We start from the raw sequence: 16722 nt of genomic DNA, 5'->3' as shown, positions 1-16722 counted from the left end.
TATTCCTACCAGCAATATATGAGGATTCCAGCTTCTCCACATCCTTGCAAACCTGTGTTACTGTCTGTCTTTTTCATTATAGCCGTCCTGGTGGTTGTGAAGTGGTAGCTCATCATGGTTTTGATTTGCGTTTCCTTAATGACCAATGACGCAGCATGATCCTTGTAAAGCATGAGTCAGATCGTGTCACTCCTCTGCTGAGGACACTGTGATAGCCTCCTGTTTCACTCGGAGTAGAAGCCAAAGTCCTTCTGATCGCCTGCGAGTTCTGCGTGCTCCGCTCACTCCCTTTTCTTCTTCGACCTCTCTGACCTCACCTGCTCTCCCTCTTGTGTTTTCTTCTCCAAACTCACTGCCTCCTTGCTGTTACTTGAACAGGCCAGATATGCTCCTGCCTCATTGCCTTTGCCTTAGCGATTTCCTTTACTTGGAAAGGTCTTTCTTCAGGTCTCACTATGGCTACCCTCCTGCAGGTCACATTTCTGAGAGGCCTGCCATGGCTGTTTACCATTGCAGCTGCATGCCACCCCCCACTTTCCAGCTGGCACTCCTGATCCCCTTATCCTGCTCCATCCCAGGATACTTGCTAATTTAATTACTAAGTTTCTTGGTTATTGTCTCTCTAAGATAGAAGTAAATTCCACCAGGGCCGGGATCTAGATCAGTGCTTGGCATCTTCTGTTACATTTGTTCAGTAAAAGACGGTTTATCCACAAATAACTTCACATGACTATCTCAGATAGCTTTTATTAATACAGTAACCATTGCATCAGTTTGATATCTAATGGAGCCAAAAAAATTTGGAAAAAAAAATTTATTGATCGAAAATTTAGTTTAAGGAATAAAGTTATGTACATCTATAAAACATTGGGCAAGTTACAGGCCCTTTTTGTCTAGAATTTGTTTTGTAAAATAAAGGATGGAATCAGTGGTTTCCGGACACTTGTTTGGCTCTATATGAATTACTTAGGGCGTTTGTTGAAAATATAGATTCCTGTCTCCCCTCCCCTCCTGCTGAATCAGAGTCTGAGTCTCTGGAATATTTATTTTTAACAAGTGCTCCAGATAATTCTTACATACAACTAGATTTAAGAATAACTGTGATAGATAATTCCCAAGTTTCCTTTAAGCTCCAAAATACTACAATTTGGTGTTCTACAAATGAAATCTCGATCTCTCTTTCTGAGTTGGAAAGATGAGTATCGTTATTATGCTGAACAACCAATATATATGTTTACAGGAAGAATTGATTTAAAATTCACTTCCATTTACTTTAAGGTCAGTTTTATTGAAGTCCCTTAAATTAGGCTAATAGAAATAGAGATTCGTTCCCAGGAAAAAGAAGAGCTCCGAGTTCTGTCAGCAAAGCTTTGGTGCTCTGGGGAGAAAATATTTTTATTAAAAATTTGTCTGTAGCTGATGAAATTCTTATATTGGAGTTCTGTAAATCGAGTGGTAGAGCTCGATGGGAGCTCAGGAAATGTCTAGTCCATTGCTCTCATTTTGTGGATAATTAGGAGGCTGAGAGCAGTGAAGAAGTCAATGTTGCTAGAACTCAGGTTTTCTGACTTTAATATTCTTCCTCTCATACTAATTAAAATTTTTATCTTCAATATGTGTCTTAACTGCCTACGTTCTTTGGACTGCTGACTTAAAATTGACTGTGTCATAGTTATCTGGTATTTTAATTTAATTGATGGAAAAGATTTTATCACATAAGATGTAATATTAGTTTCACTAGGTGAAATACAGTAAAATGTTGACAGTAGTATCTAGGAAAAGGAATTATAGGTTGTTTTTTAATGTAATCAGAAAAAAATAGCTTTCTGAGGCAGAGATTGGTTAAGGCAAGGATTTTACATTTTTGTTAGTCATCTCTGTTTTGACAGATTATTTGGAAGCTCGGGAGTGAAATTCTGTATTATCACCCTAAAAGCAACGTGGAGGCGTTCAATGCCTTTGCTGACCGGATGAAAAATATTGGCGTCATGAATTACTTAAAGGTGAGCTTGTGGGCTTTGTGAATTTACATTTGCAGGGGTCATTTTTATAAGTTGTTCGTCTCTGTGATAAGGTAGGTAATGATGTAAAAAGCATGGAAAAAGGGTGAGACACCTGGATGCATAAGAGAAGCCGAAAGAAAGCAGCGTTATGAGAACTGTTTACTTCTCCGTGTCCTGTCGCCTACCCTGTTCTCTGAGAGCAGATACCTTCTCTTTGTACAGCTCTGGCTGCCGAAACCAGGCTTCCAGAGATGGCAGCTGTTTCTCATTAGGATGATGGGCCAGATCCTAATATCTTTGCTTAAGTCATTTGAGCTCTCTAGGAATTGGTGCTTTTGGAAAAAGAAAATAGCTAAACACATTGGGAATTTGAATACATGAAAAAATATTTTTTCCCCAGCTTTATTGAGATATAATTGACATATAACATTGTGCAAGTTTAAGACGTACAAAGTGATGATTTGATGCACACATGTATTGTGAAATATTTATCACAGTGAGGTTGGTTAACACGTGCTTCACCTCACGTAATTACTGTTCTGTTATTGTCATGAAAACAGTAGAGCTCTGCTCTCATAGTGTCTTTCAAGCGTGCAATCCAGTGATAGTAACGGTGGTCACCATGCTGTGCATTAGATCCCTGGAACTTAATTATCTTCTGACTGAAAATTTGTGCCCTTTAACCAACATCTCTGCGTTTCCTCCACCCCTCAGTGCCTGCCATCCACCATTCTGCTCTCCGTTTGCATGAGTTCAGTGTTTTTAGATTCCACATATAAGTGAAATTATATGGTATTTGTTTTCATCTGACTTGTTTCACTTAGCGTAATGCTCTCAGGGTCCATCCATGTTGTCGAAAATGGGAGGATTTCCTTCTTTTTTATGACTGAATAATATTCGATTGTGTGTATGTGTGTCACATATTCCTTATGCATTCATCTGTTGATGGACACTTAGGTTGTTTCCATGTCTTGGCTTTTGTCAGTAGTGCTGCAATAAACGTGGGAGTGCAGAAATCTGTTTGAGACAGTGATTTCATCTTTGGACCTATACCCAGAAGGGAGATTGCTGGATCATATTGTAGTTCTATTTTTAGTTTTTTGAGGAGCAACCATACTGCTCTCCATAGTGGCTATACTGATTTATATTCCCACCAGCAGTGTACAAGGGTTTCATTTTCTTCACGTCTTTACCAGCATTTGTTATCTCTTTTTGATGATAGCCACTCTAACATGTGAGATGATATCTCACTGTGGTTTCATTTGTGTTTCCCTGATGGGTAGAGATGTTGAACACCTTTCCCATACTTGTTGGCCGTTTGTATGTCTTCTTTGAAAGAATGTCTATTCAAGTCTTCTGCCCATTTTTTAATTGGATTTTTGGGGGGTTTTTTTGCTATGGAGTTACATGAGTTCCTTATATATTTTGGATGTTAACCTCATAGTAGGTATATGGCTTGCAAATATTTTCTCCCATTCTGTAGGGTGCCTTTTCATTTTGTTGGTTGGTGGTTTTGCTTGCAGAAGCTTTTTAGTTTGATGTAGTCCCACATGTTGATTTTTGCTTTTGTTTCTTCTGCTTTTGGTGTTGTATCCAAAAAAATCATTGCCAAGACTAATGTCAAGGACCTTCCTCCCCCTTGTTTTCTTCTGGAAGTTTTACGGTTTTAGGTCTTACATTTAAGTCCTTAATTCGTTTTGAGTTAATTTTCGTGGGTGGTGTAAGATAGGAGTCCAGTTTCATTCTTTTGCTTATGAATATCCAGTTTCCCCAACACAGTTTATTGAAAAGACTGTTTTGTCCCCATTGAATCTTGGCTCCCTTGTCAAATATTAGTTGGCTGTATATGCATCAGTTTATTTCTGGCCTCTCTATTCTATTCCATTGGTCTACATGTCTGTTTTCACACCAGTACCATACTGTTTTGATTTCTATAGGTTTGTAATACCGTTTGAAATCAGGAAGTGTGATGCCTCCAGCTTTGTTCTCTCTCAAGATTGTTTTGGCTATTCAGGATCTTTTGTGATTCCATACAAATTTTAGGATTTTTTTTTTTTTCTGAGGAAGATTAGCCCTGAGCTAACATCTGCCAATCCTCCTCTTTTTGCTGAGGAAGACTGGCCCTGAGCTAACATCCATGCCCATCTTCCTCTACTTTTTATATGTGGGACACCTACCACAGCATGCCTTGCACCCAGGATCTGAACCGGCAAACCCCGGGCCGCCAAAGCAGAACGTGCGTGCTTAACTGCTGCACCACCGGGCTGGCCCCAAGGATTTTTTTCTATTTCTGTGAAAAATGCCATTGGAATTTTGACACGGATTGCATTGAATCTACAGATGGCTTTGGGTAGTATGGACATCTGAACAATATTAACTCTTCCCACCCCTGTGTGAAAGTGTTGTACCGTTCCTAATGTTTAGGGGGACTTCCTCTCCAAATTCATATGTTCTTTGATAAACATCTTAGCCAAAAGGACTGAGATGTTTCCAAAATGTTAGCTATCTTCATCTCTGTGATGTATATTTGACTAAAAGAGCACTTTTTCAATAAAGTTTTTAAATGCTTTGCTTTTTCATTTTTTTCTGTGTCCCTAAATAAAGTTTTACTGGAACATAGCCACACCCCTTCGTTTCCATATTGTTAATAGCTGCTTTGAGCGTGACAGGTGACAGAGTAGAGTAGTTGTGACGGAGACCTTCTGGCCTACAAAGCCTAATATGTACTCTGCGGTTCCTATTTTGTTTTATTCTTGCTTTTTCTAGTTTCCAAGTTTTCTTTATTGTGGTAAAATATATATAACATAAAATATGCTATGTTAACCATTTTTGATTGTACAATTCAGTGGCATTAATTACATTCATAGTGTTGTGCAGCCATCACCAGTATTTGTAAAACTTTTCTGTCACCCCAAACAGAAACTTTGTACCCATTAAGCGGTTAATCCCCATTCACTTCTCCTCCCAGCTTCCAGTAACCTCTAATCTGTTTTCTGTTTCTATGAATTGACCTATTCTAGATATTTCGTATGAGTGGAATCATATATTTGTCCTTTCGTGTTTGTCTTATTTCACTTAGCTTAATGTTTTCAAGACTTATCCATGTGGTGGCATGTGTCAGAACTTCATCCCTTTTATGGCTGAATAATATTCTGTTGTGTGTATTGATCACATTTTGTTTATCCATTCATCTGTTGTTGGGTTGGTTCCACCTTTTGGCTATTGTGCATAATGCTGCAGTGACCATTGGCCTACAAGTATCTGTTTGAGTCCCTGTTTCACTTCCTTTGGGTATGTACCTAAGAATAGTATTAACTGGGTCACATTATATATATAAACATATACATAGAAACATATAATTCTGTGTTTAACTTTTTTATGAATCATCAAACTGTTTTCTACATTGGCTGCACCATTTTGCACTCCCACAGCTTTCTAATTTTGAAGATTTCCCTCACTTTCAGTTTCTTTTTAGAGTGGACTGATTAATTCAGGAAAAAATCTCCTGAGTTTCTACTCATGTGCCAGGTGCTCTCTCATGATCTTATTCTCTGGTATGCCAGTACACCGTGAGTAGAACTTAAATGGAGGCAGTGTATGGTTCCACTTAAGGAGGAACTTACTAAGTGAACAATTGGAGAAAAGAATGGCCTGTCTCGGTGTTGTGTGCTCCTCTTCTCTTCTTTCAGGAAGAAACTGGATAGCCATTTCACTGGGGAGGGAGAGTAGACTTTTAACTAAATTATTGGGTATGTCCTTTTGGGCTCATAGAGTCTATTCAGTTGTGGTAAGGAAACCTGAGAAGAACCTTATCTCACACTCCAGAGTCAGAAGGTGATAATTAGAATAGGCAATAAACTGTTTTCTATTGTTTATAATTTTAAAAACACTTACTGCTATTTTCCAGGTTATGTGCTAGAAGTGTTTCTTGCAGTAGAGGGAGACAGACATGTAAATGGAATAAATTATTATGGGTACTGTAATAATGCAACAGACAGTGAGAAGACAAAGGAGAAAATGGCCAGCTCTCTGGAATTGGAGAGGGCTGGGATTGAATGAGCAGAGGAGTCTAGAAAAGAAAGGAAGTGATGCTTGAGATGAGTCTGAAAAGGGAGTGGGTATTCCCTAGGTGTTCGGGGGGCAGGGGTAGTTTGGCATGGTGGGGGGCTGGTCAAGAGCTTGATAGCCCTGTAGCCAGTGCTTCAGTTAGTCTAAAAATCACTTGGCTGGAAGCCAGGGGAAGTAGCGGGGGAGAGGGAGGCCTCCCTGTGTGCCACACCTAAGGAGCTTGGGTAGGCAGTAGGAGCCGTTGAAGGATTTCACACAATGATTAACGTGATGAGATGTCTTTGGCAGCCACGTGGAAGATGGATTGTATGGCACCAAGACCAGAGAGACCAGTTGAGAAATTATTGCAATAGTTTGTGATGAAGGCCTTGAGCTCTGTGGTCTGACTCTACTCACGTGATTAGCTGGATTCCCATTGTTCTCCTCCTTAGCCTCCCCCCTCCCTGTAGCACTCTTCTTTGTGTAATTATTCTTACTGCTTCTCCTGTGTCAGCGATTCACTTACCTTTCCATCTAAACCGACGTCATTCTTCAATACCCTTTATTAAGATGTCTCTGAGCTTATATAACATGTATAAAATAAGGTATTGATTGCCTGCTATGGACCAAAGTAGGCGTTAGGTGGTATGCAAATATTATCTTATTTAATCCTCAAAACTCTCTTCTGAAGGGTTAATAATAATTGTTCCGTGTAACAGATAAGACTCTCAGAGGCTGAGTGACATCCTCAGATTTATGTAGCTTTTAATTAGCATCTGATCCAGGTCTCTCTGTCTTCAAAGCCCCTGCTCTGTTCACGAGATCACACTGTCTTCTGTTTGTAAGTTTGTATGACTGTGCTCTCGTTTACATAGTGTTAATTGTCTCATGTTTGTTTCCTCTTTGCTAGATTGAAATTTTGGATGACAGGGATGATGTTGTTACATCATTTGTGGCCTGCCAAGGTCTTAGCTCGTCACATATCATATGTTTACCGAGCTTTCTGACTGGTGGTTGTCTAATGACGTATTTGTCAGTGGGCTTTTTCTTATCCTTGTTGCAGATCTCCTTACAACACGCGCTGTACCTTCTGCATCACGGAATGCTTGAGGATGCGAACAGAAATCTCAGCCAGGCAGAGACGTGGAGATACGGTGAAAAGTCATCTTCGCAGGAAGTCTTAATCAACCTTATTCAGGCCTATAAAGGGCTTTTGCAGTATTATGCTTGGTCTAAAAAGAAGATGGAATTGTCCCAGCTCGGTGAGTGGATGTGAGTGGACTTTGTCTGGTGGTGATGAGACTGACTCAGAGGGACAGAAGGCTGAAGGGCTCGTCTGATTCCCCGGCTTCCCGGCCTGGCTTCATCCATGTGGTACGGAGAACAGGCATTTCTGTTGATGGAAGATTCTTGATCATCCTTTATAATATTTCTGATACATCAAAAGGCTTTTCAGACATAAATTAGATATTCCTAAATTAAGTTCATGACCATTTTAGATTTGTTACTTTTTAAAATATGATTTCCGAGAATGGTTACACATTTTCTTCGGTAGGCATTATTACATATGATAAACATGTCTTGCTTTGTGTTTAGAATGGAGTTTAGTTTGCTTTGTAGGGTGGTTTCTCAGAATAGTAATATGTTTAAAGAACAGGGCAAGATAAAGTTGTTTTATTTCTGTCCAAAGGTCATAACAATTCTCTCGATTTACTGACCACACCAAAAATTGACCGTGTGTCCTGACTTCTCAAACTGATTCCCTTTCCCTTCCTTTCAGTGGTGATGTCCTCCTCTCCTGTCCCCAGACTTGTGTTCTTTGGAGCTGTATTGATTGGTTGATTCTCTGCACTTGCCCTTCTCTTGCATAGTTTTTCTCCATAACTTCTCTAGGATTGTTTCCTTTCTGTTTTCACATCCTCCATCCAAATCTCAGTCCTGGTATTTATCACGTCACATGTGGTAAGTAGTGTTTCCGTATTATCCTTATGTGATGAGCAGTGTTTCCTTGATCTCCAGGCGTGGAGGTTCACTAATCCCAAAATTCCTGACCTTCTTTCTGTCTGTGATCTCTTCCAAGACGCTTCTGAAATGCCGTCTTCATCATGATCATCTGGCAAGGTCTTGGTGCAGTGTCTTCATCTAGGATGCCCTCTGCCCTTCAGGACTCATTGGACCCTCATTCTTAGACCTCAAACCTAATGTATCAGCCTCATGTTCAGCTTATATCATTTGGCTCTTCGTCTCTTGCTTTTTCATTATTCTAAGTTTTTTCATGTGTACTTTATGTTGTGTCTCCTCATCTAGACTGATCAGTCTTTTGAGATCACATGTCTGTCTTCTGTTTCTTTTCTTAACCTTGCCGTAATGCCTGCTGTAATATTTCTTTTAAAAAAGACTTGCTGATATAAATTGATTAGATGAGTTTAAAGGTCTGTGTTTACTTTTCTTCTTACACGTGGTTGGGGAAAACTTAAGCAAATATTTGATGATTAAAGCAGTTGGAACATGGCATTTACACCGGCTCTCCTGTGGACCATGATTCAAGGCCGTTCTTCAGCTGACACTTTGTTCTGTAGCAACAAGAGATGGAGCTAGGGTAATATATGGAGTTCTTTAGAGGATCTATAACCTAGATGTCTACTTCATGAGAAAATAAGTTAGGAAGAGTTCTCTGTAACCAGACTCACGAGAATGTAGCACACGCACTTGCTCTCAGAGTTGGCTTGGGATTTTGCCTTGCTGCTGTGGCCTGTCCTGGTTGGCTTTGATGTCCTTGGTGACTAGGAACCCCCTTTCGTGGTAAATTCACACCCAACTTATACTTACTCAGGGATCTGCCTTTTTCTTCAAAAAAATTTTTCTTCGTAATTTCTTACCTACTTTTCCCTTAACACCTCATTTCCAAGTTCATATTGACATTTATTCAGGTGATCCACTGGAAGAGAACACCAATTCCTCTTTTTTTGGGGGGCTACTTTCTCGGCCACAGAGTAGCATGGCCAAAAAGCAGCATTGGTACCAAAAAGTATTTTGTGGCTCTATTATCTATTGCTTTTGAAAGTCTGAGTAACTTTTCTTTTAAACCTTAAAGATTATGAAACATAGTCATGCACCACATAACGTTTTGGTCAGTGATGGACTGCATATGCAAGGGTGCGCCCATAAAATTAATACCGAATAGCCTAGATGTGCAGGAGGCTATGCTATCTAGGTTTGTGTAAGTGCACTCTGTGACGTTCGCACAACGGGGAAATCACCTTAACAACACATCTCTTAGAACGTGTCCCTGTTGCTAAGCAACGCATGACTGTTTACAGAAAAAGTATACAAAACAAATGTGTTATAGAATGAATTATTATAAAACAAACATCCGTGTAACAACCACCTAGATTAAGGAACAAAACATTGCTGTCCCCCAGGAGGTCCCCATGTGTGCCTTCCTGGTCACACTTCCTCCCATTCCGTCTCTAGAAAACCACTGTCTTGACTTTAACGATGATCACTTCCCTGCTTTTTAAAGTACTTTTACCACTCAAGTGCATTTGTACACACTGTATTTTAGTTTTACCTATATCTGAATGTCATATTTAAATTCAAACTGTATTTATTCTTTTGGGCTTTGCATACTTTGTTCAACATTAGTTGTTTTTTTTGAGCAAGATTAGCCCTGAGCTAACGTCTGCTGCTAATCCTCCTCTTTTTGCTGGGGAAGACTGGCCCTGAGCTAACATCTGTGCCCATCTTCCTCTACTTTATATGTGGGATGCCTGTCACATCACGGGTTGAAAAGTGGTGTGCAGGTCAATGCCTGGGATCTGAACTGGCAAACCCTGGCCTGTCAAGCGGCGCACGTGAACTTAACCACTCGGCCACGGGGCTGGCCCTGGTCAACATTAGTTTTAACATGCATCCATATAGTTGAATTAGCTCTAGTTCATTCATTTTTATTGTTGTAAAACATTTTATTGTATGATATTTACACAGTTTATTCCTTCTATTTATTGATAGCCATTTAGGTTATTAATAGTTTGGGGCTCTTATAAAATAGTGCTGCTTTGAAATTCTTGGGCATGTGTACTGATACACATAAGCATGAATTTCTGTGAGTAGAGTTGTTGTCATAGAGTATGTGTGTCTTCGGCTTTAGTATATCATAGGCTAAACTCTTTCCTACGTGGTTACCAATTTATATTCCACTAGTATTCTGATGAGGATTTTCTTTTGTCTGTATTTTCTCACTATTTGTACTTGTCAGATTTTTCATATCATCCAATTTGTTGGGTGTAGTGATCTCTCATGTTTTTTTTTAGGAGCAGCTTTATTGAGAATTGAGATACAATTCTCAATATGATTCACCCACTTGAAGTGAACAATTCAGTGCACTGTAGTGTTTTCACAGTTGTGCATCATTTACCCTAATCAATTTGAGAACATTTTCCCCACCCTAAAAAGAAACCCTGTACCCATTATCAGTCACTCTCAATTCCCCTGTGTCCCCCAGTCCCGGTCAACCACTAATCTCTCTGTCTCTAGAGATCTGTCTATTCTGGACATTTCATACAAATGGGATCATAAAATGTCACTGACTTCTTTTACTTAGCACAATGTTTTTAAGGTTCACCCATGTTGTAGCCTGTTATGGTACTTACTCCTTTTCATTGCCGAGTGACATTCCATTGTATGGATATGCCACATTTTATGTATTCATTCATCAGTTGATGGACATTTGTTTTTTTTCCAGTTTTTGGCCATTTTGAATAATGTTGCTATGAACATTCACTTATAAATTTTTGTGTGGATTTATGTTTTTATTTCTCTTGGGTTATGTACCTAAGAATGGAATTGCTGGGTCATGGTAACTCTATGTTTATCCTTTTGAGGACCCACTGGACTGTTTTCCAGAGCGGCCGTGCCATTTTACTTTCCCACCAGCAGTATATGAGGGTAATGATTTCTCCACATCCCAGCCAACACTTGCCGTTATCTGTCTTCTTGATCATAGCCATCCTAGTGAGGGTGACGTAGTATCTTACTGAGGTTTTGGTGTACATTTCCCTAGTGGCTAATGATGTTGAGCATCTTTTCATGTGCTTATGGTCCATTTGTGTATCTTCTTTGGAGAAATTTGTATTCAGATCTTGTGCTCCTATTTTAATTGAATTACTTGTCTTTTTATTATTGAGTTGTGAGAGTTCTTTATATATTCTAGATATGAGTCCCTTATCGGATAGATATATAATTTACAAATATTGCTGTGGATTATCTTCACTTTCTTAATGATGTTCTTTGAAGCACGAAAGTTTTTAATTTTGATTAAGTTCAATTTATCTATTTTTTCCTTTATTGCTTGTGTTTTTGGTGTCGTATCTAAGAAACTGTTGCCTACTCCAGGGTCGCAAAGATTTACACTTAGGTTTTCTTCTGAGAGTTTTATAGTTTTACATTCTGGTCTTTGATCCATTTTGAGTGAATTTTTGTATATGGCGTGAGGTAGGAAGGGGTCCAATTTTGTAATTTTGCATGTGGATATCCAGTAGTTCCAGCCTGTTTATTGAAAAGGCTCTTATTTTCCCACTGAATTATCTTGGCACCCTTATCAAAAATCGGTTGCCCATAGGTACGAAGTTTTATTCCTGGACTCTAAATTCTCTTCTGTTGGTCTACATATGTCTGTACTTATGCCTGTATCGTGCAGTCTTGATTATTGTAGCTTTATAGTAACTTTTGAAGTCGTAGTGTGAATCCTTCAAATTTGTTCCTCTTTTTTAAAGATTGTTTTTACTGTTCTTGGTCCCTTGCATTTCCATATGAGTTAGAAGATCAGCTTGTCAGTTTATGCAAAAAAGCCATCTGGGATTTTGCTAGGAATTGCATTGAAGCTATCAATTGATTTAACTGTGATAAGTCTTCCAACCCGTGTACGTGGGATGTCTTTCCATTTATTTAGGTCTTCTTTAATTTCTTTGAACAATTTTACTTTTCAGAGTATAATTTCATATCTTTTTTGTAAAACTTATACCTTAGTATTTTATTGTTTTTGATGCTATTGGAAATGGCATTGTTTTCCTAATTTCATTTTTGGATTGTTCACAGCAACTATGTAGACATACAATTAATTATTATGTATTGATCTTATATCCTGTCACTTTACTGAACTCGTTTGTTAATTCCAGTAAGTTTTTAGTGGAGTCCTAGGATTTTTTTATGTCCGAGATCATGTCATATGCAAATAGAGATTGTTTTACTTCTTTTCCAATCTGGAAATCTTTTGTATTATTTTTCTGCCTATTTGCCATGGCTAGAATCTCTCCAGTACAATGTTGCTAAAGATTGGCACCTGAGCTAACATCTGTTGCCAATCTTAATTTTTTTTTCTTCTCCCCAAAGGCCCCCAGTACATAGTTGTATATTTTTAGTTGCGGGTCCTTCTGGTTGTGTCATGTGGGATGCCACCTCAGCATGGCCTGATGAGCGGTGCCATGTCCGCGCCCAAGATTTGAACCAGTGAAACCCTGGGCTACTGAAGCGGAGCGTGTGAACTTAACCACTGAGCCACAGGGCTGGCCCCCCAGTACAAGGTTGAATAGCAGTGGCAAGAGAGGACATCCGCTCTCGCATGCAGTCTTTCACCTTGAAGTCTGATGTTAGCTGTGGGTTTTTCATAGATGCTTTTTATCAGATTGAGGAAGTTCCTTCGATTCCTAGATGTTGAGTGTTTTTATCATGAAGATTATTGAATTTTATCAAATGCTTTTTCTGCATTAGTTGAGATGATCATATAGTTTTTGTCCTTGATTCTGTTGATTTGGTGTCTTGCATTAATTGATTTTGGGATATTAAACAATTTTGCATTCCTGGAGTAGATCCCACTTGAGCATGGTCTGTAATCCTTTTTCTGTGTTGCTGGATTCAGTTTGCTAGTGTTTTATTGAGAAGTTTTGCATCTATCTTCATAAGAGATAGTGGACTATAGTTTTCTTTTCTTTGTTCTTTTTGGTTTTGGTATCAGGGTGGTACTGGCCTCATAGAATAAGTTGGGAGGTGTTCCTTCTGTTGTTTTTTGGGGGGGTAAAAGTTTGTGAAGAATTAGTATTATTCTTTAAATGTTAGTTATAATTCCCTAGTGAAGCCATTATGGCCTGAGCTTTCCTTGTGGGTAGTTTATTGATTACTAATTCAGCAAAAGTCCTCAATAGTGCATGACTTTTCAAAATCTCTTTTCTCTGGGTAGATAAGGATGATTATGCGTACAACACAGCGTCCCAGAATATGCTCGACCACAGCTGGAAGACGTCTGTAAACCTTGGTGCATTGATTCAAATTCCTGGAGTTTGGGACCCTTTTGTGAAGAGTTACGTAGAGGTAAGTAGACTTTTTATACAGTTTTATTAGTTTCATTTGGTTTTAAACCTAATCTTTATTGATCAGAAGATACTTAATGGAGAAAATGGTTTAAGAAAAAAAGAACATCATGTCTTTTCTTTGGTCTGAATAATTTTTGTTTATTTTACTAGTGTACTTTAAATGTTGTTCTGTGTTTATTTCACCACTGGATAACATGTCATGGCCAAATATTTATAAAATAAATAACAACGTAGTTGTAAATATCGATTCTATGTTATTCGTATTGAGTTTAAAAGAAAAGGAGAAAGATCTTTTATGATTTGAAGGGGTATAGAAGGGAAGGGGACAGAAATCCAAAAGTAGGTCACAATGTATGAGATGAAGATAATGCCTTTTAGGAAGTTCATAAGGATGTCCTGCTATCCCAGGGTCATTGTGAAAGAACAGGGGGCCTTGGCAGTAGGAATAAATCATCAAAATATTTTGCCTTTTTTTTTTTTACTTATTTATTTATTTTTTTGAGGTCACGTTGGTTTATAACATTTCATAAATGTTCGGTGTATATCATTATATTTCGATTTCTGTATAGACTGCATTCTGTTCACCACCAAAAGTCTCATTTCCATCCAACACTGTACATATGTGCCCCTTTACCCCTTTCGCCTTCCCCCCCCTCCCTCCCCATCTGGTAACCCCCAGTCTGTTCTCTGTCTGTCTGTTTGTTAAAATAATTTGCTTTTTGAAAGTTTCATGAGTGCTTAAGTGATAATTGTGTTGTCAGAAGATAATCTCTGGAACCATATGACAGTAAATCTGGAAATTCCTGTGTAAGGAAGGGAATGAGGTGAATGGAATTATAATTTCCATTTACTCCTTTTGTGCCTAAAGTTATGTAGGGCACTGAGGTTAGCGACATTCTATGGTCTTTTTTCCGTTGTTAGTGTGCCCTACTTTGAGAACTTTATTTTTTATAGAAACAGTTCTTAGGTTGAAGTTGCTGCATTTTTCAGTAACAAAATATGCTAAAGAAAAATGAGAAACCCTAAGGGTTGCAGCTGATCTTCTGTGTTCCATAGAGATTGTAACCTGTGCTGGTGAAAGCAAAAGCTGTCATTACTCTGGTTCCCTAAACAGTATATACTACTTGTCACTTTTATAATTTTTTGTACCCATCAATAAAGTTAAGTTGTGCATTATCTTTCATGTAGCTATCTTACAGAGTTTGGCTAAGATATTATGACTCATTTTATATAGATGCTGGAATTCTATGGGGATCAAGATGGAGCCCGAGAGGTTCTCACCAATTATGCCTATGATGAGAAGTTCCCATCGAATCCAAATGCTCATATCTACTTATACAACTTTCTCAAGAGAGAGAAGGCCCCAAGAGAGAAACTGATAAGCGTGCTTAAGGTACAGAATTTTTATTCAAAGTTTGAACAGGATTGGGGATCTACTTTAAAACATTCTTAGGTCATTGCTTTCCAACTTCTGTATTATAGCACCCATAAAATGACAGTGTGTGTGGGGTACACTGAGGTAAACAGGAGGCTGCAGGGCCAGGAGACCCCCCACTATCATTCTGCCACCCCCTGCCCAAGAGAGACTGAGGGGCGAGGGTCAGTATTTCAGAAACCCTTTGCCATCCTGGTTGGAAAGTTCTGCATTGCTGTTTTTTAAAAAGGACCTTTTTGAAATATAATTTACATGTAGTAAAGCACTTATTTTAAGTGTGCACTTGGATGCATTTTAACAAATATATACATCCATGTAACCACCAGGATAAGGTAGTGAACGTTTCCATCACCCCAGAAAGTCCCTCATTCCCCCCAATATTCCTGGCCCCAGGTAATCACTGATCTACTTTCTGTGACTATAGATTAATTTTACCTCTTCTAGAATTTCATATAAATGAAATCTTACAGTATGTACTCCTTTTTTTGTCTGGCTTTTCTTGCTCAGCGTCATGTTTTTGAGATTCATCCATATCATATCAGTAATTTGTTCCTTATTACTGCTGAGGAGTAGTCCATTTTTATACATGCATTTCGTGACGAACATTTGGGTTATTGCACTTTTTGGCTACTATGAATGCTACAGTCAACATTCATGTACAAATCTTTGTGTGCACATATATTTTCATTTTTCCTGGGTAGTTGGCTAAGAGTAGAATTGCTGGAAAGTATATGTTTAACTTCTTAAGAAACTGCCTAGATGTTTTCTGGAGTGACTGTACCATTGATATTCCCACCGGTGATGTGTGAAAGTTCAATTTCTCTACATCTTCATCAACATTTGGTATTGTTAGTCTTGAATTATAGCCATTCTAGTAGGTGTGTAGTGGTGTCTCACTGTGGTTTTAATTTGCATTTCCCTAATGACGAATGACGTTGAGCATCTTTTAATATGCCTGTATCTTCTTTTTTTGAGGAAGATTAGCCCTGAGCTAACATCCACTGCCAATCCTCCTCTTTTTTGCTGAGGAAGATTGGCTCTGAGCTAACATCTGTGCCCGTCTTCCTCTATTCTATATGTGGGACGCCTGCCATGGCATGGCTTGATAAGTGGTGCATAGGTCTGCGCCTGGGATCCAAACTGGTGGCCGTGGGCCGCCGAAGCGGAGTGTGTAAACTTCACAGCTAAGCCACCAGGCCGGCCCCCCCGTATCTTCTTTTGTGAAGTGTCTGTTCAAATGTTTTGTCTGTTTTTTTGGAAGGTTGCCTTCTTACTGATTTGAAAGTTTTTAGTATAATCTGGATACAAGTCCTTTGTCAGATATATGGATTGTGAATATTTTCTTCCAGTCTGTGGCTTACCTTTTGGTTTTCCTAACACTATCTTTCAAAGAACAGAAATTTGTAATTTTGATGAAGTATAGTTTATTCATTTTTCTTTTATAGTTAGTACTTTTTGTCTAAGAAATCTTTGCCTACCTCAAGATAATGAAGATTCTCTTTTTTTTTCCCCCTAGAAGCATTATAATTTTGTTTAGGTCTATGATAGATTTTCAGCTAATTTTTTTGTGTAGTATGAGGTCAAAGTTTATTATTTTCCATACGATTTTTTGAGCACCATTTATTGAACAGACTACCCTTCTTCTGCTGTTGAATTACATTTTTAACTTTGTTGAAAATCAATTGATCATAGATATGGACTCTATTGTATAGAGTATATTTCTCTACCTCTATTTCTCTACATCTATATTGTATAGATGTATATTTCCATCATATGCCAGTACCACATATCGTGATTACTGTAGTTTTATAGCAAGTTTTGGAATCATACCATGAAAGTCATACAAATTTGTCTTTTTCCAAAGTTGTTT

The 16722-nt window shown here is 38.5% G+C and overlaps 1 protein-coding gene across 7 annotated transcripts in view; it reads left to right on the top strand.

Annotated features, from left to right (window-relative positions):
• Positions 1-16722, top strand: part of LOC100050174 (TATA box-binding protein-associated factor RNA polymerase I subunit A) — a 127145-nt gene that overhangs the window by 100113 nt on the left and 10310 nt on the right. For all 7 annotated transcript variants that reach the window (XM_070255729.1, XM_070255730.1, XM_070255731.1 and 4 more), the window contains 4 exons: positions 1890-2003; positions 7114-7312; positions 13285-13415; positions 14652-14810. In XM_070255729.1, coding sequence (XP_070111830.1) covers positions 1890-2003; positions 7114-7312; positions 13285-13415; positions 14652-14810 — 603 coding nt within the window. The remainder of the gene's footprint in view (positions 1-1889; positions 2004-7113; positions 7313-13284; positions 13416-14651; positions 14811-16722) is intronic.

Source organism: Equus caballus, chromosome 30 (assembly GCF_041296265.1).
Source record: "Equus caballus isolate H_3958 breed thoroughbred chromosome 30, TB-T2T, whole genome shotgun sequence".
NCBI lineage: Eukaryota > Metazoa > Chordata > Mammalia > Perissodactyla > Equidae > Equus > Equus caballus.
This window is presented reverse-complemented; position numbering and strand designations above follow the sequence as displayed.